A 26,118-nucleotide genomic window follows, 5' to 3' on the forward strand; every position below is an offset into this window, starting at 1 on the left:
GGATGCTGTCATGGAGGGAGAGCCAAGAGCAGTCTGGAGAGGGCGTTAAGATTGAAGTAATGGTGGCAGATTCCTCTTTCCCACTACTGTGCAGAGAAAGCCAGCATCCATCTCATTACTTAGGCTGGATGTTTGGAACAGGACTGAGGGGAGGTCTATGAATTCTGGCAATGTGTAAATAAAGTGATGAAACAGAGCAAATCTAGTAATTGTTAGAAGCACTAGAAGTGCAAGCGTTTAGCATTTAATGATGGATTCTCTTAAGACTGACCCGATAAACATTTTACATTTTCATTTCCTCTCCTCCACTTTTGATATTATGCCTTAGCGTATAGTATCTGTTTAATTTTGGGGTATGGAAAATAAGAATGCAAACATAAAAACTTCCAATCCTGTAGCCAGAACAAGAGAACATGCCTATGCACATATTCAGAGATAACTCTTGGTGGTGCTTGGTTAATATTTACCCCGGGCATATGTGGTGCTTGGTTAATATTTACCCAGGGCATATGTATTAAATTAAATAATTGTCCCGGCTTTCCTCCAGGACTTTTGGTATCAAAGCACAGAACATAGCCTCAGAGCTTTCTGAAGAGTTAAAAAAAAAAAAGAGAAAGGAAGAGCTCCTGTAAAAGCCTCTCTGAAATTTTGGTTCCACTAGCTTTTGAAAATGGCAGGGGTGAGCAGCTGCATGAAATATTCCATGTTCATCTTCAACTTTTTGTTCTGGGTAAGTTGATTTTTAAGTTACTAATAGTGGCATGGGAACCAGAGCCCACCATATTCAGGGAATATAGCAGCAGCAGTTATAAAGAAAATTAGATATAAATAAAAAACTAGAGTATGATTGGAAATAGGTAGAGCAGAGGGGAGAGAGAATCCGTTTAATTTCAGCTTATCAGCAACATTAGCTTAGTCTCTGTTTTTCTTTAATTTTCAGTGCTTAGTAAATGCCTGCATTTTTTGTACATTTGAAATTAGAGATCTAGTTCTTGTGATGACATATCACAAGTGCCTTCATTTTGAGGGACATCACTCATTATAGTCCAAAAGTTGCCTATGTTACACGTGAACTATCTTGCTTTTACTTTGTAAATTATTTACATCTGGGTTTAGAATAATTTTATAGAAGCATTTTCAAATCTTTTGCAGGAATAATTTGTGTGTGTTGTATTTTGGCTCTATCTTGCACTGAGTCTCTTACTTTGGCTTTGCTGACAGGTTGTAATGGTGTGTATTAGGGATAATTATATGGAAGTGGATGGAGTATGTGAGAGAGTAGAATCCAGGCCTGATGTAAAAGAAGAGCAGTGTGAAGCCTTCTAAGTTTGGTTTGAAACAGATCTCCATACTTGTTGTGTCTACTTGTTTGCAGACCTGGAAGTTTTTGAAAGATTTGAGTCCAAATAAAATCAGTCTGCTCATGGCTGAATCTTGTCAGCCCTTAGGCAAGAGATGTAACAGGTTGACAATGGGGACACTGAAAACAGAAGTGGAATTAGTAGCTATACCACGGGACTTGCCTCAGGGGATCTTTCCCAGTGAACAGAAAACAAAACTCAAAAGGAACCACAAACAGTAGCTTCTGAAAGTTTGTGGCTAGCCAAATAGAATTGCAAAATCTTTTCATGCCTTGAGGACACAATAAATAAACTTCTAATGAGCCAGGGCTGGTTTGTGAACTCAGACCTAGCCCAGGCTGATTTTGAGTGTGTTTAAAGTTTAAGGTGAACTTTTTACATAACAGTACTTAAAGGGGCACTAATCATAGATGTGACCTCAACAGTCATGTAGTCTGGTCCACTGCACTCAAGGCAGGACTATGTAATAACTAGACCAATCTTGACAGGTGTTTGTCTAATCTGTTTACATTAATCTGTTTACCTATTTACATTAATTCTTATGGGGAAATTGGATTCACGTAACATTGTTTTGCTTAAAGTAGCATTTTTCAGGAACATAACTACAATGTTAAGCAAGGAGTTACTGTATGCAGTTGATTGTTCTTTCCTAAGTGGAGTACTTTGCATTTGTCCTCATTGAATTTCATCCTATTTACTTCAGACCATTTTTGCAGTTTGTCCAGATCATTTTGAATTTTAATCCTATCCTCCAGATCACTTGCAACCTCTCCCAGCTTAGTATTGTCTGCAAACTTTATAAGTGTACTCTCCATGCCATTATCTAAATAATTTATGAAGCTATTGAACAGAACTGGACCCAAGACACTTCCCTGCGGAACCCCATTCAATATGCCCTTCCAGCTTTACTTTGAAACACTGATTACTCTGGGAACAGTTTTCCAGCCAGTTATACACACACCTTATAGTAGCTCCATCTAGGCTATATTTCCTAGTTTGTTTATGAGCAGGTCATGCTAGACAGTATCAAAAGCCTTACTAAAGTCAAGATATACCACATCTACTGCTTCCCTCCATATGCAAGGTTTGTTACCCTGTCAAAGAGAGCTATTAGGTTGGTTTGACATGATTTGTTCTTGACAAATCCATGTTGACTGTTATTTATCACCTTATTTTCTTCTAGGTGTTTGCAAATTGATTGCTTGATTATTTGCTCCATTATCTTTCTGGGTACTGAAGTTAAGCTGACTGGTCTGTAATTCCCCGAGTTGTCCTTATTCCCCTTTTTTATAGATTGGCACTATATTTGCTCTTTTCCAGTCCTCTGGAATCTCTCCTGTCTTCCATGAGTTTTCCAAGATAATTGCTAATGTCTCAGATTTCTCCTCAGTCAGCTCCTTGAGTATTCTAGAATGTATTTCATCAGGCCCTGCCAACTTGAAGACATCTAACACGTCCAAGTAATTTTTAACTTGTGCTTTCCCTATTTCAGCCTCATTTTCACTGGTGTTTACTATGTTAGATGTCCAATTGCTACTAACCCTTTTGGTGAAAACAGAAACAGAGAGAGAACAGTGGGTATTACTACAGCTTTTATTCAGTGTTCCCCAGGCACACTCATCCTGGCACTCTCCAGAAGTGTGCAGAGCACTGCTCCCCAGTGTGGGGTAGAAAAATCGAGCTTGTAATAGGAAGCTAAGGTAGCATCAGCCTCAGAACAGCTACTGCCACTTGAGTACTTTTTAGTATATTGAATTTCAACAAAATCAAGGCAGTGCTTTATTCAGGGCTCCTGTAAGGACATAGGACTGGAAGGGATCTCCTTGGTCATCAAGTCCAATCCCCTGCTATCACAGGCAATCCCATTTAAAAACTTATCAAGCTTCATCTTAAAACTAGTTAGGTTGTTTGCCCCCACAACTCCTATTGGCTGTTCCAGAACGTCACTCCTCTGAGGGTTAGAAACCTTCTGATTTCCAGCGTATGCATCCAAGCAAGGGAATAAGGGTGTGTAAGTCTCCTCTTTGCTTCTTTACCCAGGCTGCCTATAATGCAAGCAGCAGTGCAGGGAGGAGTGCAATCTCCATGCGATTGCTACTCGCCCACCTACCCATGTGGGTAGGCAGTGAGTGGAGCCCTAGTATTCTAGTCAGACACCACAGTCAGTACATTTGCAGTAATCTCCATCAAGCGTAGGGCTGGCACAGATTACTGCACTTGACTTTGAAGGAAGGGGGTGGGGAACCAGGCACCAGACTGTGACTCTGTGAGACACAGTCTGGGCCCTGGTCTGCTCCTGAGGCAGTTCAGCTACATGGGTGGCCCTTGGTCAGGGCTTGTGGCAAAGCCACAATATAGCCCTCAGTTATTTGCTATTACCCATAGCACTGGTTGGAAATTTTCTGATGGCACATTTTTTTCCATCCAAAAATGCTGATTTGTCAAAAATGAAACATTTTGTCAACATGTATTGATTTTGACAAAATTTCATGTGGAAAAAAAAATCCAGAAAAGAGCATTCTGATAAGGCTGAGGCATTGTGTTTTGGCCCTCTCAGAATGTAATGCTTCAATTTTTTCATTTTGAAACTACTTTTTCAGATTTTTTAAAAATTGGGTTTTATAGAAGAAAGTCTAAATTGGAAAAAATGCATAGACTTTATCAAAGTAAAACATTTTGATTGACCTGAAACTATTTCTGTGTGTGGTGGGGGTAAATTTCATAATTTTGCCGGAAACTGCAACAATTTTTGGTTCTCTTTTATTTTGGAAAGGAAACATTTTGAAATTGGAGTTTCCCACTAAATGGAAAAATCTAGTTTGGGCCCATTATTCATTTTATTATTATGGATATATTTCTGTGGCAGTAATTAAGTCATTAATATTGTGGCTCAAATTTTGTTCATGAGTTTAGGCCAAATGTACTTTCTCACATGAGAAGTGCCACTGAAGTGAACGTGACTAAAGCCCATAATGTCCGATACATAACCAAATATTTTACTCAGTGACATAGACCAAGGCCTGAACATGGGGTCATATGGTACCATCAGTTTTTAAGACAAAGTCCCCATTCCTTTCAATGGAAGTTCTAGTTAAAATTTGATAACATGAGATAGCTGTAGCAAATAATATCCTCTCTTTTTATTGTTTCCTCTTGTTCAGATATAAAAGCCTATAAACAGACTAAATACTAATGTACTTACAGGACTTTTACTTAGAAACAGAAAAAAATGTAGTGTTCAGGTTTGAGTATTGGCCATGTTCCACATTAAATAATCTGCTAAAGTCATTATGGGATTTGAGATTGAGTATTATACTGGCCCTTTTAGTGGGTGAGGATTTTTTTTTTAAGGAAAATTGTCTAAAAATTATAAAAATAACAATGTTACTTTAGAATGTCCAGGAATGGTCACAATCTTACTGAGATGCCAATATCATCATCTCTCTCAAAAATTAAAGGTCATCTTCTACCGCCCTTAAATTGACCACTAACGGGATACAGCAAGGTAGTACTGAACTTGTGTAAGCATGGCAGTCTGTCCTTAAATGACAATTCTTTCTCCTTCTCTCCCCACATCCCCTTCATTCTTTCAAGCCAGTACATTCTTTGAATGTGGTTCTCCTCTTACACTAGTATAACTATCTTTATTTCAGTAGTTCTAATCTGAGTTTCATCAGAGTTAGTGAGAGGAGAGTCGGGCCCTTTGCCTGCCTACTTATCCTTCATCCAGTCATTAAGGTCTTCTCTGGTCTGAGGAGAATATCTGAAAGGCCACAGGATGTATGCTTTCAACTAGCTGGGCATGTCTCCAGTTGGGTACAGTACACCTCTGCTTGATATACAATACTGATATTATTCTTGGAAACCAGGATCTGCACATGGTTGTTTGTAGTCAACCACTGCAGCTAATAAAAAACGGGGTGGGTGAGTCACTCAGGGCCAAATCCTGAAATCCTTCTCAGATTTTACTCAGTCACCAATCAGACTCCCAGGGACATAATTAGAAAAAGCATGAAATCAATACAAGTTTACCTGAATAAGAAATGAGGGAGGACTTCAATATTTGATACTTGATCATTAATATTAGGCCACAGTGGGCCTATGGGAATGTATCTTCCTGCACCCAGAACCATTTCTCACTTCCTACCAGTCTGTGGAGAGCTGCCTGCAGGGTTGGAACCCATTGGGTTGGGTCAAGTATTGGCTAAGCCAAGTGGAAAGAGTGGGTGGGCTAAGGAGGGTGGGGGAATGCACACCATCCCTTCTCTGGTCCTGCAGTACTTACCTGGAAAAGGCAACACAGCTTGGGAAGGCTGTTGGCAGAGGGAGTCCTTGGTAGTGCAGTTTCATTAGAGAAACAGTGCCATGGAACAAAAGGCAGCTGGGGGAAGAGGGCCTCCATGTGGATGGTCCTGATATGAGAAATGATCTTTTTTCACAACTCTGGTATATACTGTGTTCTCTAACTATTATAACATTGTACATTTATATACACCCTCATCCCACCGAATCACAAAGTGCCTCCCAAACCATGTACATAAATCACTGAACTGTAGGCACTTCAGGGACTGGAACATCAGGCAGCTGGTGCACAGCAAACTGCACCACTGGGGTGCGTGAGGGAAAATCATCTGCCATTTATGAAGTTTTCTGGCTGTGAAGCTGTAGGCTGCTGTTCTTTCTTTCACTTTGTTGTACAGATAATTTCAGTATTTCTGCAGGCATCTGGTGCAGTTGGGGATGGTAAGTGTGTGTACAGGGAGGCAGTGTTACCTAATGGGCAGAGACTCAGCTCTGCTATTGAACTCCTGGGAAAACATGGCCAAATCACTTCCCTTCTGTCTGCCTCAGTTTCCCCATCTGTAAATGGGGATAATGATACTGATCTCCTTTGTAAAGCACTTTGAGTGCTTGTGATGGAAAGTGCTATACATGAGAGCTAGATATTATTATTACTGATGTTTTTTCCCTGCAGATATGTGGCTGCATTATTCTGGGGGTCTCTATCTGGATGCGTGTAAGCAAATCTGCTCAAGAGGTAAATGTATTTTGTCCTACAAAAAACATTTTTTTCACCCTAAAATGCTAAAGCACTGTGTCAGCTAATAAAGACAGACATTTTCCACGGTAATTTCCCTGAGCTTGCTAGCCTTTCAGTGAGGTGACTGTTGTGTGTATAACCAAATTATGATCTCTAACATTAAATAAGAGGGATCAGTCAGGTGGTCAGATGTAATGAATGGTACAATTGCAGAGGTATATGTGCCATGAGCTTTTCTTTATGGTACTACTACTATATATGTTTACAGTGTGGGTGGCAAAGCTGCTTAGATTTCTGCTGTGCAACATAGTCCTGATCTTGCTCCCGTTGAAATCACAGGGAACTAGGCCATTGATTTCAATGTGGGAGAAAGATCAGTACCTACATAACAAATAGTCTCCTCAAAAGTCAGTCCAAATTTTTTTTTAGAAAAAGAAGTACACTCAGGAACCCTTTTGAATTTTCCAGTGAATTTTCTGCTTTCTAACCCTTCCTCAAAAGTGGGATGTCTATTGCCTGAGCAATTTTAGCCTTTACATATAAGCAAATATTTTTCCTATGTTTCCAATGGAACTGTAAAAATGTGAGCCCTGACCCTGTAACCCATTTTACTGCATGAGTAAGGATTTGCAGTAAAGGGTCCTAAGGTAGCCAAATCAAGAAGTCATTATGAAGGGTTATATTGTCCTTTTCTGTAGAAATCCTGCTGGAGATGAGAGGAGAGGAAAACTGCTTGAGGTTCTTCATGGAGTTTATTTGGATCAGTCCACTGGATTTTCACCTACCACCTTCCCTCCTTACAAAATAAGCAGGAAGTCCACCCTCCATGGTCTAAGATTCCTGAGGAATCTACCAGAGACAAAGGCCTTCTGTGTGGAGGCCCTTTACTTCTTCAGTGGTTCTGGGGCCCCCTGCAACTTACTGTCAATGGTCCCTGACAGTAGAGTTCCATTGGAGTCACACTCTAACAGCGACTCTTCCATCTGCCACTGGTCAGGAATCTCCCTTAGTGCGAGGCTGGTTCGATAGCACGGTGGGGGTTAGTGGAATAGTAGGCGCTTTGAGCTTTTAAGATTTACTATATTGATTGGGGAGGAGAGGGGAAGAAAAACATCCAGCTCCAAACTCTTGAGAAACATAACTCTTTTCCTCAGTGCATGAATCTGGGCCAGAGGGAGATAAATGGATTTGAGACTTAATGAGTAATTTTGTTCTCAAAATGCTTCTTGACTGATTCCAGAAGTGAAAAAAAAAATGACTATCCATGTTGGAAACAATTTTTGCGACTTCCAGGTTGATTTTATAGGGCTGATTAAAGTGCCAAGACATTTGATTGCCAATCTGTTGCCATACCATGAGCCAGGGCACTTTTCCCCATCAATCAAGAACAATATGTCTTTGATCAACATTTTCACATTTACAATTTAAAAACAAAACAAAAAACAAAACAACCCCCCCCCAGATGTTGGCATCCTACCTCTGGTGGCTGGCTGTGTTGCAGCCAGTCAATCTCAGAGTAAACTCCCACCTTTGCCAGAGTGTGGACATGAAAGAACACATCGAATATTTATTATAGAGTCCCCTGGTACAGAGTCCCCATATTTTATATAAAGTCATTGGTTGGGGGGAAGTGGAGAGCTCTGAGCTTCTTTTTTACATAAGAGGATAGAAGACAAGTTCTAGTCTTGAATCTCCCAGTCTTCTACAGAGGCTCAAGTTGCCACACATATCTTATTGACTTTATACAGCACACTTCCCCAAATGGCCTTGTATACCTGGAACACCTTAATCACAACTGTGCTCTGCAAGGCCACGAGTCAGGAAAGCATTTCTATTCAGGACAGTATTTAAGTGTGTACCTAAGTACTTTCCTGAATTGGATCCCCAGTTCTAAATAGCTGAACTGCTTAAGTTGCTGCCTGCAGAATTAAGAGTTAGATCTTGAAGTCCTTACACACCATTTTCAGTCTTCACTCAGGCAAAGTTCCCATTCAAAGTCAATATGCATTTTGTCTGACTATTTTACTGAGTAACCATTTCAGGATTTGGCTGTAGATGAATACAGCTCTCCAACAGTAAATAGGAGGTTTATTTCACTTGGAAAAGTAAAGCACCCTGCATTCCTAAAATTATACTAGTCTATAGGCACCTCCACTCTTTCCATCAGAAGATAAATGTGACAACTTCCAGACATTGTTACTAATCTTGGCAACAGTGAGGAAAATATTCTTTGAAGGTTTCTCCCAATGTTGGCCTATGGCCCTGCTCGTGCCCAATGGGAACTGAATAAATTGATATTTAATTATATTGAATTATAGGAATTGTTTGCTTAAATATGACACACATCAAAATACAGACACCATCCCTTAGAATAATACTGCAGAATCAGTTTAAAACAAAGAGAAGCCTTGGAAAAACGTATCTGACCTTGCCCTCTCGTGTATCCAGTACTATTCTGAATAGTGCTCTCATGGGAAGTGCAATAGAGTAAGCGAATAAATTTCTGGGATTGTCATGAAGAACTCTTCCCCCCCCCACCCCCCAACACTAGAACAACAACAAAGAACTTTTCCAGGTAATAATTTTTTTCTACATAAAGTAAAACCAAATATTTATTGGCTGAAAACAGAACAAATCATATTTAAGACAAAAGACCTTTGTTTATTCACTAAGGGTGAAATTCACCTCTGTGCAGAGAGCCAGCACAAAGACAATGGACTGCTAATTCCCACTTAAACTCTCAAAATAGGACTGAAATGAGTGCATAGGCCTTAGGAGTGTCCTCTACTCAGGAAAGACTGTCACCCTGATTGATTAATCCATACATAACAGTTCTCTATCCTCAACTACAAAGTCACCCTCTTTTTTGGGGGGTGGGGAGGATAAGGAGAGGTAGATCAGGTTATCTAACAAATTACCCTTCTTCTATAAAGGGTTTTCTTACGGCTGACTTTTTGTTTCTCTCTCTACAGGATATCCATTTAGATAATAGCCTGTTTTCAGCTGTTGACCTGATGATAGCAGTGGGCTCCATCATTATGGTCCTTGGTTTCCTGGGTTGCTGTGGTGCAATGAAGGAAAGTCAGTGCATGCTGATCTTGGTAGGATCACAGAAAGAAAAACCTTTGTCTACACTTTTCAAGCTAAAGTTAGGGCTGGTGGAAAAGTTCCTTGCAAATGAGACTAGCTGTAATCTGGGGCAGTTCTGTTTGATCAAATTATTATTTGTATTAACTGTTTGGACCCATTCCACCCAGTGCATGGTGGGATGCCTCTCACTGTCTGACAAAGGCAACTTCCATAAGCAGGGTTGGGAGGGTTTCAAAAAACATTGGGCCATATAGTGGCTGCTTAGTGGCCTTCCATGATAGCAGTCCCTTCACTCTTGGAACTGCTAACTCTTTCAACCCCAGGAAGAAGTTATCCCAAAGGACAGTTTACACAGAGCAGGGCTGGTATACAGGTATAGCTGCCAAGTGTCATGCATCTGGTGTGACACTCACATCCTTGCAGCCCTACTGAGATGTCATTGGTTCCGACAGCTGTGGGAATGGGCCTGAAGCTGGTACTGCCTGCCAGGGGCACTGTGGGCACTCTGCCTCCCATTGCCCTTCTCCCTCTTCTGGATCCCAGAGGGGAATCAGCAGTTAGTGGGAACAGAAGGTGAGGGGGACCCAGTACTGGGTCCAGAAAGCCCCTAGCCAGCTCCCAGCTTTCTCCCCAACCAACTCCCACTCAGCTTCCCCCTGCCAATCTTCTCCCAGCTTCCCACCACTGTCACCTTTCACCCAGTCACCTCAGACAGCCCCCAGGTCACACCTGACTGCCCCCAACCTGCAGCTTGCCTTACCCAGCACCAAGCCATCTACCCAGCATCCTTAACCACAGCTGCTAAGTACTATGCAGCTCTACATCCTACCCCACACGGCTTGGAGTGCCAATATAGTCCCCACAAATTGATGATTATGGGATTGGTTTGTCCAAATATGCAAATTAGTTCATTACATCATTTGTATAAAATGTTACACAGGGAGCTGCACAAAACATTTGTACTGGGGAGGGCAGCAATCTGTACCATGCCAACGGATAGAGCACAATATGCAGTACTCGTGTGAGCTTAGCAGTCTTCAGATAGATTGTGCCTGCCTGAGATATAACAGCTCCTGATGCTCCTCCTGGAAGAGTGAAATACCACATCACCCCTTATGCTGGCTCAGGGCATTTGTGTACAGAAAAAGGCCAGATTTTGTCTCAAACTGAGTTAGGATGAATACTCTGATTAGCTCTAAGCAGGATGTAAATTTACTCTACTAAAGTTTCCATTCATGTAAATAATAATTTGCCACCAAGCTGGAAGAAATGATCTTTTGCTGGTCAAAAGGTTTAACTTTTTCCTTCTTTGTTTTCTTGCTAGTTTTTTATTGGACTGCTTTTGATCCTGATCCTTCAGGTCGTAGCAGGTATTTTGGGAGCAGTGTATAAGTCTCAGGTATGGTTCAATCACATTTGCTGAATTCTTTGCAATATTTTACATAGAATATGAACTATTACAATATAATATCACTTGGATTTCCAGATAGAAACAACACTTAACAAGACTCTCTTCGAGGAGACAAAGAAGTTGCAAGGCTTCACTTCGAATTCTCGTGTATTTCAAGAGAAGTTTCAGAAGTTTGAGAAAATGGTAATTGAAGACAGGTGTTATCTTTCTAGTCTGTTGCATCTGATGCAGAGTTAATCCTTGTTTTATCACTACACTGCTATAAAGTTGAATATCACCCTTCTGAAAAAGCATAAACTGCCCTAAATGCAGCTGAAAAACTGTACAGGGGAATTCTATTCTCCATGTGTGGCTTGGAGTTCTTCCCTGTGCCGATTTCCCTGCACTGACATTAATGTAAGAATTGGGGGTAGCGGTTTAGCACAGAGACGACCCGTATCTGCTGATAGGGGGTGGCGGAGTTGGGGGGGAGGCAGAGTGAGGGCAGACACTTCAGCAGATGCTACTGAGCATGTGAAGTCCATGTGAGCATGCTCAATACAAGCCAAGCAGCAAATTTGGGGAGACACATGACCAGTGGTAAGCTGGAGCCAGTTCGCACTGGTTCGCTATAACCAGTTGTTAAATTTAGAAGCCCTTTTAGAACCGGTTGTTCTGCGAGGGACAACCGGTTCTAAAAGGGCTTCTAAATTTAACCGGACAAAAAGTGTCGCCTTGGGCGCCGACTCCACGGGTGCTCCAGCCCTGGAGCACCCAACGGGAAAATTTGGGGGGTGCAGAGCACCCGCTGGCAGCTCCCTGCCCCACCCCCGGCCCCAGCTCACCTCTGCTCTACCTCCTCCCCTGAATGCGCCGCCCCGCTCTGCTTCTCCACCCCTCCCCCCCCGGCTTCCCGTGAATCAGCTGTTCATGCAGGAAGCCAGGGCAGGCTGAGAAGCAGGGTCGCAGCTTCCCGCTCAGGCCCAGGGAGGCGGAGGTGAGCTTGGGCAAGGGGGGGCGCGAGCAGGGCCTCCCGCACCACAGCAGGTAACCCGCCTCTGCCACCCTCGACCTGAGCGGGAAGCCCCGGTCCTGCTTCTCAGCCCTCCCTGGCTTCCTGCCAAACAGCTGATTCATGGGAAGCCGGGGGGAGGGAGGGCATGGAGAGGTGGGGTGGTGGGTTCAGGGGAGGAGGCGGCGGATCGGAGGGGAGCTGGGGCCGGGCGCGGGGCGAGGAGCTGCCGGTGCAGGCTCTGCACCCACCAAATTTTCCCCGTGGGTGCTCCAGCCCTGGAGCATCCAGGGAGTCGGCGCCTAAGGCACCACTTTTGATGTGATCCGTGGGGGGAGCGGCCACTCCCCCCCAGCTACGCTCCCCCACCCCTAGGAGCCAGAGGGACCTGCTGGATGCTTTCTGGGAGCTGCCCCAGGTCAGCACTGCCGGGACTCCCCACCTCGCCCCCCGGCAGGTGCCTCTGGCTCTTAGGGGTGGGGTGGGCATCCACTATAGTGGCCCACAAGACCCTCCCGCCTGGTTCTGGGGGCAGTCAGGGGACAGGGGAGGGGCCATCCAAGGAACGTGGGGGGGTTGGATGGGGCAGGAGTCCTGGGGAGTGGGGGTGGGCAACGACCCCCTCGTGGGGTGAGGAGGGAACCCGTTTTTAAGATTTTGGCAGCTCATCACTGCACGTGACCCCACTTGCCCTTCCCCACACATCATCTCTTGTTTAGAATATTCACTGGATCCATCACTATGCAGTTTCCCCATGCCCAGCACACACACCCCCACCACCACCACCCTGCACATAGGGTCCAAGCCACTGACTAGGGGTTTACATACGAGTCATTCTTTAACTTTCTAGGGAACGTTTTGAGGAAGTTTGATATCTCTGTCTTTATCCCACTCTTTATTGTATTATCTAAGTACCTGTGTGTTGTCAGAGCACAAAACATTTTTGGTACATGAGTATTTGAAGAAAAGAGGGTCTCACTTTTTTTTTTTAGGAATATCATATTTGCTTGTATAGAAATTCCAACTTTGTTCTATTCATTTGTTTTCTCTCAGAACTACTGAGCTATATTTTAGAAGGTTTTATGGTTGACTCATTTACTACAACTATTTCAACTTCAAAGTTCCATATAAAGTTTGTAAATCACCAAAGGACCATGTGAGTTTATAAAGTCTGGATATTATGTATCTAAGATCCATAAATTAAATTGCCTGGTTCAAAGAACCTAAATTGGAGCAAAATAAACCAAATAATTTTGGTTCAAAGATTACAAACTCTGCTATGTGCCTACAGATACTGTAAATTTCTTCATCCAAACACCCTGACTCAAGAAAAGTTGAAGCACCCAGCAGTTCTTCTAAGTAACATAGAAAGCCATGAATAAAAAGCTTTCAAGGTCTTCACATGCTGCCAAGAGAATTTACAAGGTCTGTAGACTCACCTGTTCCTTGAAAGGTCTCCAGCCCCTTCCTGAGGCCCATGTAAGCTCTGCACTTGTTATGCCACTATTGAGCTTACAAGACTGCAGATTTTATCTATTGAGTTTAGAAGGCCCAGAGGTATTGTCTCTCTTTTGCAGGGTCTGCATACTCATTCCATTGATTTTGTAAGCTTTATTCTTACTGATATGGAAGGTACAGGGTCTGCAGCCTATAACCAAATGCAGACCATTATAGAGATACCTGAACCAAACCTCTGAATTTGAGCATATCCAATCTTTGATTCATAGATTCCAAAGCCAGATTGTGATTATCTGATCTCCTGTGTTATACAGGCCATGGAGCTTCCCCAAAATAATTCCTAAAGCAATCTTGACTTAAAATTGTCAGTGATGAAGAATTTACCACAACACTTGGTAAATTGTTCCAATGGTTAATTACCTTCACTGTCAAAAATTTATATTTATTTCCAGTGTTAATTTGTCTAGCTTCAGCTTTCAGCCACTGGATCATGGTATACCTTTCTTTTCTAGATTGAGGAGCCCCCTATTAGTAAATATTTGTTCCCCATATAGCTACTTACAAGAGTTGTTATAATCCTGGGATGCACAAACTAGGGAATCTCAAGTAGAAAGACAGTGGTTATTTAATCTCTGTATTTAGAACTGTTGTGACTGGTGTGACTACTGCTAGAATACTGTACCCAGTTCTTGTGCCCACAATTCAAGAAGAGTATTGATAAAGTGGAGATGGTTCAGAGAAGAGCCACAAGAATGATTAATGATTTAGAAAATATGCCCTATAGTGACAGACTCAAAGAGCTCAATCTATTTAGTTTAACAAAGAGAAGGTTAAGGGGTGACTTGATTACAGTCTAATAGTATCTTGGATTTGGATCCAGATCTAAAATTTGTCACTCTGAATAAAGTGAAAGACTAAATCCCTAGATTCAAACACTACTCAAAGACAGGGAAAGTCAGATAAAGAACAAAATGTTTGCATCTTAGAGCTGTCTCTATTGACCATTCTGAATACCTCATATAATGCCAGGTTTGTTGACTGCGTTGCCAGTGGACCTTATCTGCTCTGGAGAAAACAGACCTGATTCATATCTATGATTCTTGATTCACAGCAATGGGGACATGAGAGGTGCAATTTGAACCCCCATGCTCAAATGGGGATTCATCCCTAGGCTAGATTGTGATTCTGTCACCACCCTCTATCTTTAAACTCTATCTATGACTCCATAGAACTTTGATTGGAATTTTCCTATGTAAGGACTCAATAACTAATAAAAGACCTTAGAATCTGGCCAGTGCGGGGAATAAAATATAAACAACATTTTCATTTTCTTCTTAAAAATACTAAAGAAATTCCCAATGTAAAACGTACCTCACCTGCTCAAACGCTTTGGTTATTCTCTGTAGGTGAAGCACTTATCTGTAGCATTTGCATTAGTGTAGACTGGAAATCATTGTTCAGTGTCTCATTTAAGCAATGGCTGAAATGTCTCAATATTTTTCTCTGCCCTTCAGAAAAACTGTCTTTCCAACACAAACATGATACAGGAGGATAGAATTTAAAATACTTTGTTTTAGCTCAAATGTTTTTATTTCTTCTAAATACTCAACAAAAGAAGGAGCTTGTAAAAGGGGCCCTCAGTAGGCCAAGGAGCCTCGTGGTTAGCACTTACTCGGTCATGGGGCAGTGGTAGGAGAGTCTAGGCTCACCCACTCCACTGGGTTCCGACCCAGGGCCCTAGGAGTAGGGATGCTGGAACTGGGGGAGAGGCAAGGGGATCATGGCCTCCCAATTTATAACATGGGTGTAGTTTGGGGGCTGCATTGCCCCCCCCAACTGCAAGTCTTGAGCAGGTACGGAGTGGTGGCAGCAGGGGCTGCGCTTCATGGTGGGGGGAAATGATAAGGTGATCATCTCCCCTGCTGTCAAGCACAGCCCCTGCCAGTGGCATCAGCCTCTTCCCAGAGGGGATGAGGCTGAGGTGGGCCTCAGCACCCCCTTGCCTAGAGGCCCAACCCACTGCTCCTCCTCTTCCCTCTGAGGTCCTGTCCCCTGGCCAGTCTGGAAGCAGAGCCGGGCCATGGTAAGAGCTGCCCAGGAAGTCCGGGCTGCTGTGGGGAACCCCACACTTTTCAGCAGAGTGCCCAAGGGGGCAAGGACATGGGCTGGGGGCTGCTTTCAGGCACCCTGACCCCCACCCAGGGCAAGTGGAGGGTCTGGGGATCCCCACAGCAGCCCAGACTTCCTGAGCAGCTCTTACCACAGCCTGGCTCTGGATTCTGGCCTGGCCAGGGAGCTGGTCTCAGAGGGAAAGAGGAGGAGCAGGGTCAGGGCCACATGGGAAGAGGAGGGGGGGCCCTTGTGGCCTTCCCACTTGTACTGAGGTTCTGGCACTCTTGTCTAGGAGGGTCACCAGACCTTTCCCTTTCTCTTTCTAACAGAGTTTCCTTCCCTCAGCTTCTGATCCCAGATAAGGGGAAAAGAAAAAGGAAACCAAAACTGCCAGCCCCGGCTGGGCTGTGCCTACAGCACTGTGCCTTCAGGGAGGCTTCTCCAGCCCCTTTTGGGAGGAGCCCTCAGGGCAGGTCTGCATTCTTCCTCAGCCTCCCCTTTCTGAGCTGGGTTGCTCCCTTTTCAACCCTATCTGCAGCTGGAGCATGATCTGCAGGATTGGAGGGGCGGGCCTACCTGGGCCCAATCTAGCCGTTTAACCTCTTCCGTCCCAATGTGGGATTTGTATACTCCATCACAGAGCTATGTATCACACACCGTTTTACCAATGTTAATTGAAATTTTACATCTTATTTAAAATAAATGATGAATCCAAGCACCACTGGAATGACGACATAATGGGTTTATGGGAGAAAGCAAAGGTTGTATAAAGACTTTATTAAGGAGGATTCAAAACAAAGAATGATAACATTATAACAAGCTCTGCTAGTCCTAACCCTCCTTTCCTTCTCCAGTCTGAGGTCTTCACTTTACAGGTCTCTAATGAAGCAATAACTCAGAGCTGGCAGACTCCTGCGCCAGGGGAGAGACCGGGCGCAGCATTAAAAGCCTCCCTATCTAAGGGAAGTTCTTTCTGTATCTGGCTGCACTTCCCATTCAAACCAGCTATGGCAGCAACCCAGATATGCAATCTGTATAATCTTTTCAGCACTCAAAGAATGACAGATACTATTTTGTCATGACAAATGTCACCCAGTGACAGCACCACCAGTGAGATAAGACGCTTTGGTTTCAAGCCATTGGTTCCAAACTGAAGAGGTTTTGAAGAAAAGTTGCTACTCCAGTCTTTACTATTTTAAAATCATCCACCGGTCTGTAGTGGCAAATTTACTCCTGGGATAAGGGAGCCTGTCAGGGACTATGTCAGTCATAAAGAAAAATGACCATATCTTATGGAACATTCACCATGTGTTGCTTATTTGAAATATTTTCTCCCTTACTACAAAGTCATGTAATGCTATATTTTATTGTAAAAGAGAGGGGAAATAAAATGAGATAAAAGAGAGGTTCTTCTGTGGGTTTATGTCTAGGCTCATATCCATGCATGCCTAGCACCAAAAGGTAGAACATTCAAGATGGATCTGATCCTGAAAGATGCCTCCTGAGAAGTGCAGAATATTTTCAACTCCCATTTACACCAGGGGACAGGCCACTCACCACAGAGCAGCTGGTGCTCAGAACCATTCATTCTTATTATGCCTGGGTGTGCATTGCTTGGTCCATAAGAGTACATGACTTTAGGGGATGAGCTTAAGGGCTCTTCTTCTGAACACTGCCAGGGATCCTAGTAGAATGGTAGCCACAAGCAGTGTTTAGACAGCTTGTGCTACCCCCTCCTATTGCTGACCCAGCTCTCTGCTTATGATATCATAGACAGTTCCAAGGAGGGGTGAGGAGTCTCTCTGGAAAAAGTAGAGGTAGAGCCATAGTGGCTCTGTTTTTAATAGATCATGATTGTGTTATTATGTCCCATGGCCTTTACATCTCTACAAGATGAGTGGTTCCAGCTGCCCTTTAAAAAAGAGAAGAGCTAAAGCCAGAACTTTATGTTGCCCTACTTCTACCCCTGCACTTTGATGGTTTGGATAAAATAGAACCTGAATCAAAAGCACACCTGGTTTAGGTTTTTAAACCCAAAACAAATTCCTAGCCTCTCCGGCCCATGGCTAGGTTCATGGGCTACCCATCCATTAAGGGGGTTATTTTTCTAGCTATTGTCTTTTTCCAGGTTGGCTTTTTTTCACATGTGAAATACTTTGGCTATGTCTAACATACAAATATAGAATGCAGGGAAAAAACATAATTCTGAAAACATCCAACATTATTACAGGCTATGTTGTGGCACATGCAGTCATTAATCCAAAGCCATATTACTGATTCTTTCTTATTGTATATTGGAAATCTGTTTCTTCTTCATCCTCTTTATTTATTGACTACAAGTCACCTGCCATTCTGATTGATAGACGACATTGATACATGTACGCAAAGGGCCTCTTAGATGTGCAATGTCTTTGTAAGGTTTGCAAGCGTGAAACAGATTTATGTGACATAAAACAAACAGGATGTTAGGAATTGTTAAAAAAAGGGATAGAAAATAAGATGGAGAAGATGTTATTGCCTTTATATAAATCCATGGTACGCCCACATCTTGAATACTGCATACAGATGTGGTCTCCTCATCTCAAAAAAGATATACTGGCATTAGAAAAGGTTCAGAAAAGGGGCAACTAAAATTATTAGGGGTTTGGAATGGTGCCCATGTGAGGCGAGATTAGATAAGCTAGGACTTTTCAGCTTGGAAAAGAGGAGACTAACGGGGATATGATAGAGGTATATAAAATCATGAGTGGGTGGAGAAAGTGAATAAGGAAAATTTATTTATTTGTTCTCATAATATAAGAACTGGGGGCCACCAAATGAAATTAATGGGCATCAGGTTTAAAACAAATAAAAGGAAGTTCTTCTTCACACAGCGCACAGTCAACCTGTGGAACGCCTTGCCTGAGGAGGTTGTGAAGGCTAGGAGTATAACAGGGTTTAAAAGAGAACTAGATAAATTCATGGAGGTCAAGTTCATTAATGGCTATTAGCCAGGATGGGTAAGGAATGGTGTCCCTAACCTCTGTTTGTCAGAGGGTGGAGATGGATGGCAGGAGGGAGAGAGATCACTTGATCATTACCGTTTAGGTTCACTCCCTCTGGGGCACCTGGCATTGGCCACTGTCAATAGACAGGATACTGGGCTGGATGGACCTTTGGTCTGACCCAGTATAGCCATTCTCATGTTCTTATGACTTTTTTCAGTCACCATTCTTCCTTTTCACCCCTCCTTTTCTCCTCTTTTACAGAATCAGTGCTGTGGTTTGATGAAGGGATATGAAGACTGGGGGAACAATTTTTATTCTCTTTATAGTAATTTTAAGAACTGTGAATGTGCACAGAAAGACCAAAATACAGATCTCTGCATCCTTTATTCTACCAGAATCATTTATAAAAGGGTAAGTACGATTTTTACATATTTCACTTTCCAAAAAGAGGTTTAGAGCGAGGTTCTGTCTGCTTTGCCAGGTCATTAAAGAGCCCCTGAAATTTTTCAAAAGGAAAAGGTTTTGTTCTGTTTTCCTTTGTTAAATTTTCCTCTCCTCCAGCGATTGTGAAGTGCAGCATGCTTTTTGGCTGCTGCCTACTCCCCCTCCATACCCGCATTTCCACAGTGCAATGCAGTGCCCTAAGGACCTCTGCAGCCTGTCTGGGTTCCCAGTTTGTGGTCACCAGTGAGGATTCTGAGTGACAGGAGGCCTTAGCAACATCTCCATATTGCTATAGGGATTACTCACCTTCTCTCTCACCCCAGGCTCAGGATTCCACACAATAAAATAACTACATTGTCAGACATGTCTGCCCAGGATTTGACCCATAGCTTTTAAAGTACTTAAGAATATTTCAGGATGAAAGGCTTCAATGTAAGATTTTTTTCTTGTTAATCTCTTTTAAAAAGGGTTCACACTCAGTTATAGAATCTGCTGGAAGGAAATGCTGCATGTTTTCTGACAGCTATACCCCTTGGAAAAGCTTTCAGCATTTAATTATAACAGTAAGACAGGGTGCATGATGACAGGCAGCAAAGAAAGATTCAGACACAAATTGGAGGATGGGCAGCAGGGAACTCAATTTATCTATTTCAAGATTTCATTGCATGGAAATTAGAACTCTGCAAATCCAGAGAAAAATAGTGAAAACAGGCATAAAATGTCTGCATTTTTAGAAAGTTAGTGCTACGACATGTTTGGTTTTGCCATTATCTACATCCATTGTATAGCCAATTTCCATAAATATCAAATTTTGGGGCTAGATTTTTATAAATATTGAATTTCATGGCCAGATTCTGCCACCCTTATTTATGCTGAGTACTAATTCATTCCTTGAGTAGTGTCACTGAAGGAAAGCTGCTTGTGAATAAGGGTATATTCAGCAGGTGTATAGGGTGGCAGAGTCAAGACCCAACATTCAAAAATACAAAATGGTATGTGCCCCTTTGGCCAAAGTTCAGTCAGGGCCTAAATGGAACCCACAGAATACAAGCATGAAACTATAGATGAATTATTGTGGGTGCAAGACAAATTCCCTGTGCAAACCACCAAATTTTATGGGCAAGGGTGGATATTGGCAGGATCTTTGTGAAGCAAACTCACCATTTTGAGACTTGCAGCAATAGTGAGTCAGAGCTAAATTTAAAGCCTTTTTGAGAGAAAGATAAACATGTTTATCACTGGGGAGGAAATAGGGTGAAAGTCCATCCACATGTTGGTCAGGGAACAGCGGTGGAGGGTCGCTGTAGTTTTGATGGCTCTGGGCCTCACTTGGTCTTCACCATGGTTTGCAAGAGTAGTTAGTCACCGACTTGAGCAAATGTAGTCATGATAAGAACAGGCATCTGTACATTTATAAAAAAAAGATAGAGAGGCTCAAACTGGAACTTCAGATCTGAATTGCTCACTCCATCCCACATCCAGCCTGAGCCCCTCGAACATGTGAGAAAGTTTGGATTTAAATGTGGCTCCATATCCAATCAACCTGCTCTGAGCCTGTAATAAACCTGACCTGGAATAGCAAATGCAAATATCAGTATAATGGGAAATGGACTCACTTCCAGACCCAAACTTCACAGCTTTGGCCCCTCTCTAATAAAAAGGGATTAGACAGAGAAAATAAGAGTAAATGATATTTTTATTTCATTTTGCATGTGGCAGTATCACAAACCCTAGACACTGAAGCAGTGTCTTTTATTCAGAAACTTTACCCTACATATATATTTGGATACTAGATTCATATTTGGGAAGACAAAACAGATATTCCTCCCAGAGCACAGGATGGTTGCAGATATACTCTGTCTTTGTAACAAACCTGAGCAAATTAGAACAGTTTCTCTCGCACATGGTAGATTACCTTTTTGGCCAGTGCTATCCCATGCAGCCAATGATTTTAGAGGTGGTACTCCTAATAAGCTTGTATTACTCATAATTAATCTTTTCTTTCAGCCATGTGGTGTTGTGATAATTGATTTCTTCAAACATCATATGGTCATACTCATGGGGATTGCATTTGGACTGGCATTTATTGAGGTATCAGTATAAACCATTAAAATATTTACTAGATGACAAGCAAAGTGTTGTATTTGAAAGTGTGCTGGGACTGGGATTAAAATACCTGGATTGCTCAACTATTAAGCAAGAGTGAATTGGCTTTAACCTCATCCCTAATTGTACTATCATTTAGTATTTAGGTATATTGCAGTAAGACCTCAGGATCAGGACCCTTCTGTGGTGGGTGCTGTACAAATAGGTTGCATGTCCCACTTCCTGCAAAGAATTTACAGCCTAAGGGCTTAATCTTAATTTTACAATTGGCCCTGAGCAAGGTCTGGTACGTAGCTGCATAACCCCAGCAGCATATTGGGGAGAGTCACAGTCCTCTCCCTATTTCCCCCCCACTTTCTGGGAGGACAATAGTTTACTTACTGTGCGACTGGCCAGTTACTGGTTTCTGACCACGACAGGAGTGAGGTTCTAGAACAGCCTCCCAATAGGGGTAATGGGGCAAACAACATAGCTTTAAAATGGATTCTGAACAGGATTACTTGACAGGTTCTTGTCAGCAGCAGAAACAGAGGGGCCAAAAATACCAAAAGAGATGCTATTCTTGTTCTATTTCTGGCCCAACTAGACAAAGGAAATGGTAGAAATTTCACAAGAGAACCCATCCTTGTGGGATTTCCAGATGAGCTGGAAGTTGGTCTGAACTTTGGGATGCTCATGTGAACCAGCTGGTCACCTTGAACTTCCTCAGTTTCAGCCATTACTACTTGCTGGAACCTGAAATTCAACCTCCCCCCCCTTTTTAAATTGCTTTAAAGGGCCTGGAATTGAAGTCCACTGAAGTCAACAGACCTTCCAATGGGCTTTGGATCAGGTTAAAACAAAGTTATCGATCTTGTCTTTCTAAATACATTGATTTAAGAAAGCTTTACATTGCCAAGAATTCAGGTCAGCTACATTACCTCAATTGTAACTACATTGCAGCCCTCACATAATAGAGAGATTATGATGTGGAATTATTGTTCTGAGGACACAGTTCCCCCATAGAGGAGATTTAAGCAGGTAAAGAGCAGAATATACAATTGGAATGTTTGGGCTGCTTATTTCAATTGTTTCTTCATTTACTGAAGAACGACACAATACATTTATTTTAAAGGAATAAGGGGGGGGAAGTGATGTTATCTAGTTAACCACCTGACTAATGTTAGGTTCTGTCTATGACTAAGAAACAGGGGGTTTAATTGCTTTGCTTCATTCCATTATTTCACATTTTTTGTATTACTTTTTTGTAGTCCCCCCCCTGAAATTAGAGGCTTGAGGTAAACACAGAATGACAAAGTGAATTTTGCAGTACCAAATCCATAATTCAGACTGAAAAGGTATTTAAATTGTAGTGCTGCTTTGGCAGAGAATTATTCTGCTTGGCCTAGAAGTGGGCAGGAGCCCCCAACCTAAAAAAATCCATGTCCAGGAAAGTAAGAGTAAGCAGGAAAGACTCAGTACAGCTGAAGTGCTTGATATGACTTGCAACTAACCTCTTACTTAGCATTTTGTATAAGACTGTGTACTCACTATGCATAGCACACCTTTGTGTCAGGGTGCGATGCTGCACAGGGTCCTCATTTCCAGCACTGCTTACTGACAGTCTGCCTCTCACTGCCTCTTCCATGCCTCAGCCCTCCAGCCAAGTCACATAAAGTTCAGGGTAACCAAAAGGTCCAAATGAAAATCCAAACATCTGAAAAATTCTTCTGCCCTCTTAGGCAACTGAAGTCTTCTGTGCCATGTAGAAACCCTACCTCAGAACTACTCAACCACAGAAGCCTACTCTGTGAGTTTGTCTCCATAGGAAAGTCTTCTCTTCTCTATGGTCTCTCCCTGGATCTTGCCCCCTTTCCAAGGCCTGTTCCCCACAGGGATCAATTCTATCACTATGACTTTTCTCAGTCTAACTGCCTAAACCCCTTCCCATAGAGATTCAGAACTCCATACCTCCTCTCTCCTAGGCCTTCTCCACTCAGCTCTGTTTAAGTAATCCTCTGCAGCTGGGGTCAGTCACTCTCACTCCATTACATCCAGCTGGTATCACTAATTGCCCCTATATAGTTAGATCAGGGGCAAGGCTGAGAGTAACTGCTAGGTCAGAAGCCAGGCTGAACTCAGCTTGCCCAAAGATCCAGCCTGCCTATGACAGCTGGGTATTATTTCAAGAAGCTACTTATGGTGGATCACTTAGATGAAAGTTGCAAAGCACAAATGAGGAAAAATAGATCATTTGTGAAAATGCAAAAGGAACGTTTAAAATGTAGTAAAAATGTATGTGATGAATTAACTTGTCCATGAAAAATAAAACTTGTAGTCACTTCAGTTTAGTGAGTACAATTACTGTAACTCAGTTTTCTCCTTAAATGCCGCTTCTTCTGGCCAGCAGTCTACCCCGTTCTCCACTTGGGCATTGCTTGTTGCTGCTGTCTCTCTTGATCATGAGAGAACTAAAAACCAAACAAACAAAAATCCAAGGGAAAGATCCTCAGCAGGTGCAAATTGTCATAATTCCATTGACCTCACTGAATCTGACATTTTACACCTGCTGAAGTTCTGCCATCAAGAGTTAATGAGTTATGACATCTCAAATAGTAGCCATTAAAAGGGCACTTGCTTAACCACCTTCCACCCCAAAAAACTACCCCCACCTCCCCAAACTCAACAAGTGCTCTTCCAAAGCTTCTCCTTTTCTCTTCTTTTTGCTATTGGCATACTGATATACTAACTCACTGTGATATTTGTATAAATTAGACTATAATCTCCTTGAATTGGGGATATTGGACCAAAATCAACACAGGCACAAGTGAATATGCCTATGTGGCTTATACCAGCCACTAATGAATTTGTCTCCTTGTCTCGCTTTACATCTGTATATTCCAGTGGTTCCCAAACTTGTTCTGCCACTTGTGCAGGGAAAGCCCCTGGTGGGCCGGGCTAGTTTGTTTACCTGCCTTGTCTGCAGGTTCGGCTGATCGCGGCTCCCAGTGGCCGCAGTTCGCTGCTCCAGCCAATGGGGGCTGCGGGAAGCAGCAGCCAGTATATCCCTTGGCCCACGCTGCTTCCAGCAGCTCCCATTGGCCTGGAGCAGCGAACCGCAGCCAGTGGTAGCCGCTATTGGCCGAACCTGTGGACGCGGCAGGTAAACAAACTGGCCCGACCCTCCAGGGGTTTTCCCTGCACAAGCAGCGGAACAAGTTTGGGAACCACTGGTATATTTTATATGTTCTCCATTGTAAATTTCTTGAAAAAGTTAAACACTATTGTTTAATTGCTTCACAAATGACTATTTGGATTTTTCCTGTTTTTACTTAGCACTTCAAATAGTGATAAATTAAGGCCAAAAGGGATCATTATGATCATCTAATTGGTTCTCAACCTATTTACCATTGCGGGCCACATATGTGGCCCACAATGTGTTATGTGGGCTGCATCAAATGTACCTCCATAGCCCTGAGGATGTCACATGGGCTACAGCTCTGTGCTGATTGGACCACAAGTGGCCCTTGGGCCGCAGGTTAAGAACCACTGAATAATCAGACCTCCTGCATAACCCCAGCCACAGAATTTCACCCAGTAATTCTTGCATCAAAACTTCGCCTTAGTCAGATTTTATTTCAGTCAGCTAGTTCTTTAATAGATGCAACACTTCTGGCCTGTTCAAATTACTGGCAAATTTAAAATATTTGTAATGTGACTATTTAGCACCCAAAATGATAGGGGTGTCTGAGTACATATGCAAATAATGTGTGTGTATAGATGTAATATAAAAGCTAGTGAAACACAAGAAAGGTAAAAATCAGAAAAGATTAAAGATGTCAAAGAAACTAAAATCTTGGTATACAACAGAGTCTGAGAAGTTATTCCAGCGACTTAGAAAATAAAAATGAATAGCTGCATTTAAAAATCCCGCATCTGAAGAAGGGTCCCCCATCAACATGGGCCATCTTTTTTAAACAAAGTTTAAGTTTTCCATTCTAGTGAAAGTCATTAGAAAAAATCTACTCCTCCACAGATTTATGTAAATCCAAGACATTTGCAAACAAAATGTTCTCACTGTGTATCAATTCTATGCAGGGATTTCCAGGACTTCCAAGTAATACCATAAATATCTTTGTTTTCCAGATTGTTGGTTTGGGGTTTTCGATGAGCCTGTACTGTCAGATCCAGAGAAATTGAAACAATGGAAGTGTCAGAACTATGTCATCAGCCAAATCAAAACTTTTATAGTTAAAATTTGGTTTGCCACATTTAAACAAATACATGCATGTCACAAGCAGCTGTTTTGATAAAAGCAGCAGCCCTGATGAATACAGATTCTTCATGTGAAACGATCTCCTTAAAATTAATGATGTGAATGTGGATTTTTATTTGCAATAAATACAACTTTTGTTTACAACTTTGATGAGCTAATTTTGTGTTTAGATTACTTTGAGTGATGTTGAAATTTTTCATTTATCAGACAATGTGTCTGCACAGTGTTGCGCTAATCACAACAGAGTCCTCAGAAAAATCTGCAAATGACATTGTAATGGTTGGCTGATGCTGTGAATCACATGATTCCAGGAAGTATTTCTTGTGGGGCAGTCTTTCTTTTATAACTAATATCACAGGTCAATTTTGCCCCAGGTAAGGTATTATGGAGAAGGTTTTGTTATTTTGGGGATTCCAATTTTTTCTCAAATAGGAAATATATTATCTCCTTAGGGATGTTTAAATTAGCACCTTGCCAGGTAACATGGACACTGAGAGGTCTCAGTGCTACTTTCCCAAATGAGAAATTGGATTTAGGGACACATATTTCACAAGTCTGCATAAAGGGTGATATTCTGGTGCCTATTGAAATCAATGGCAAAACTTGCATTGACTTCAGGGGGCCAGGATTTCATCTAAAGTGTCTAAGCAAGGCAGCTGGTTCTGCAGAAGCAGGTAGGCAAGAGAAAAATGGGAAAAGATCAATCTGAATGAATATAACACATTACATGAATATACTTGGCATTAAGTAACAGTTTTATAAGGTTATTTAGGTACCTAGAGATGCTGATAAGCAGCTGGTGAGATTCTAAAAAGAACCTTGAAATTAATGGGACTGCTAGAGATTGGGCCATAGGCAGTCT

General features: G+C 42.3%; 1 protein-coding gene across 1 annotated transcript; it reads left to right on the forward strand.

The window, feature by feature from the left end:
- Positions 1-670: 670 nt before the first annotated feature.
- On the forward strand, positions 671-25,308 carry TSPAN8 (tetraspanin 8). Its single transcript, XM_038410531.2, has 8 exons — positions 671-730; positions 6,337-6,399; positions 9,375-9,503; positions 10,817-10,891; positions 10,979-11,086; positions 18,713-18,862; positions 20,903-20,986; positions 25,127-25,308. Exons 1-8 carry the CDS (start codon positions 671-673, stop codon positions 25,178-25,180), a joined length of 723 nt encoding a protein of 240 aa, XP_038266459.1. The 3' UTR covers positions 25,181-25,308.
- The last annotated feature ends 810 nt before the right edge of the window (positions 25,309-26,118 follow it).

This window comes from Dermochelys coriacea, chromosome 1 (assembly GCF_009764565.3).
Source record: "Dermochelys coriacea isolate rDerCor1 chromosome 1, rDerCor1.pri.v4, whole genome shotgun sequence".
Classification (NCBI taxonomy): domain Eukaryota; kingdom Metazoa; phylum Chordata; order Testudines; family Dermochelyidae; genus Dermochelys; species Dermochelys coriacea.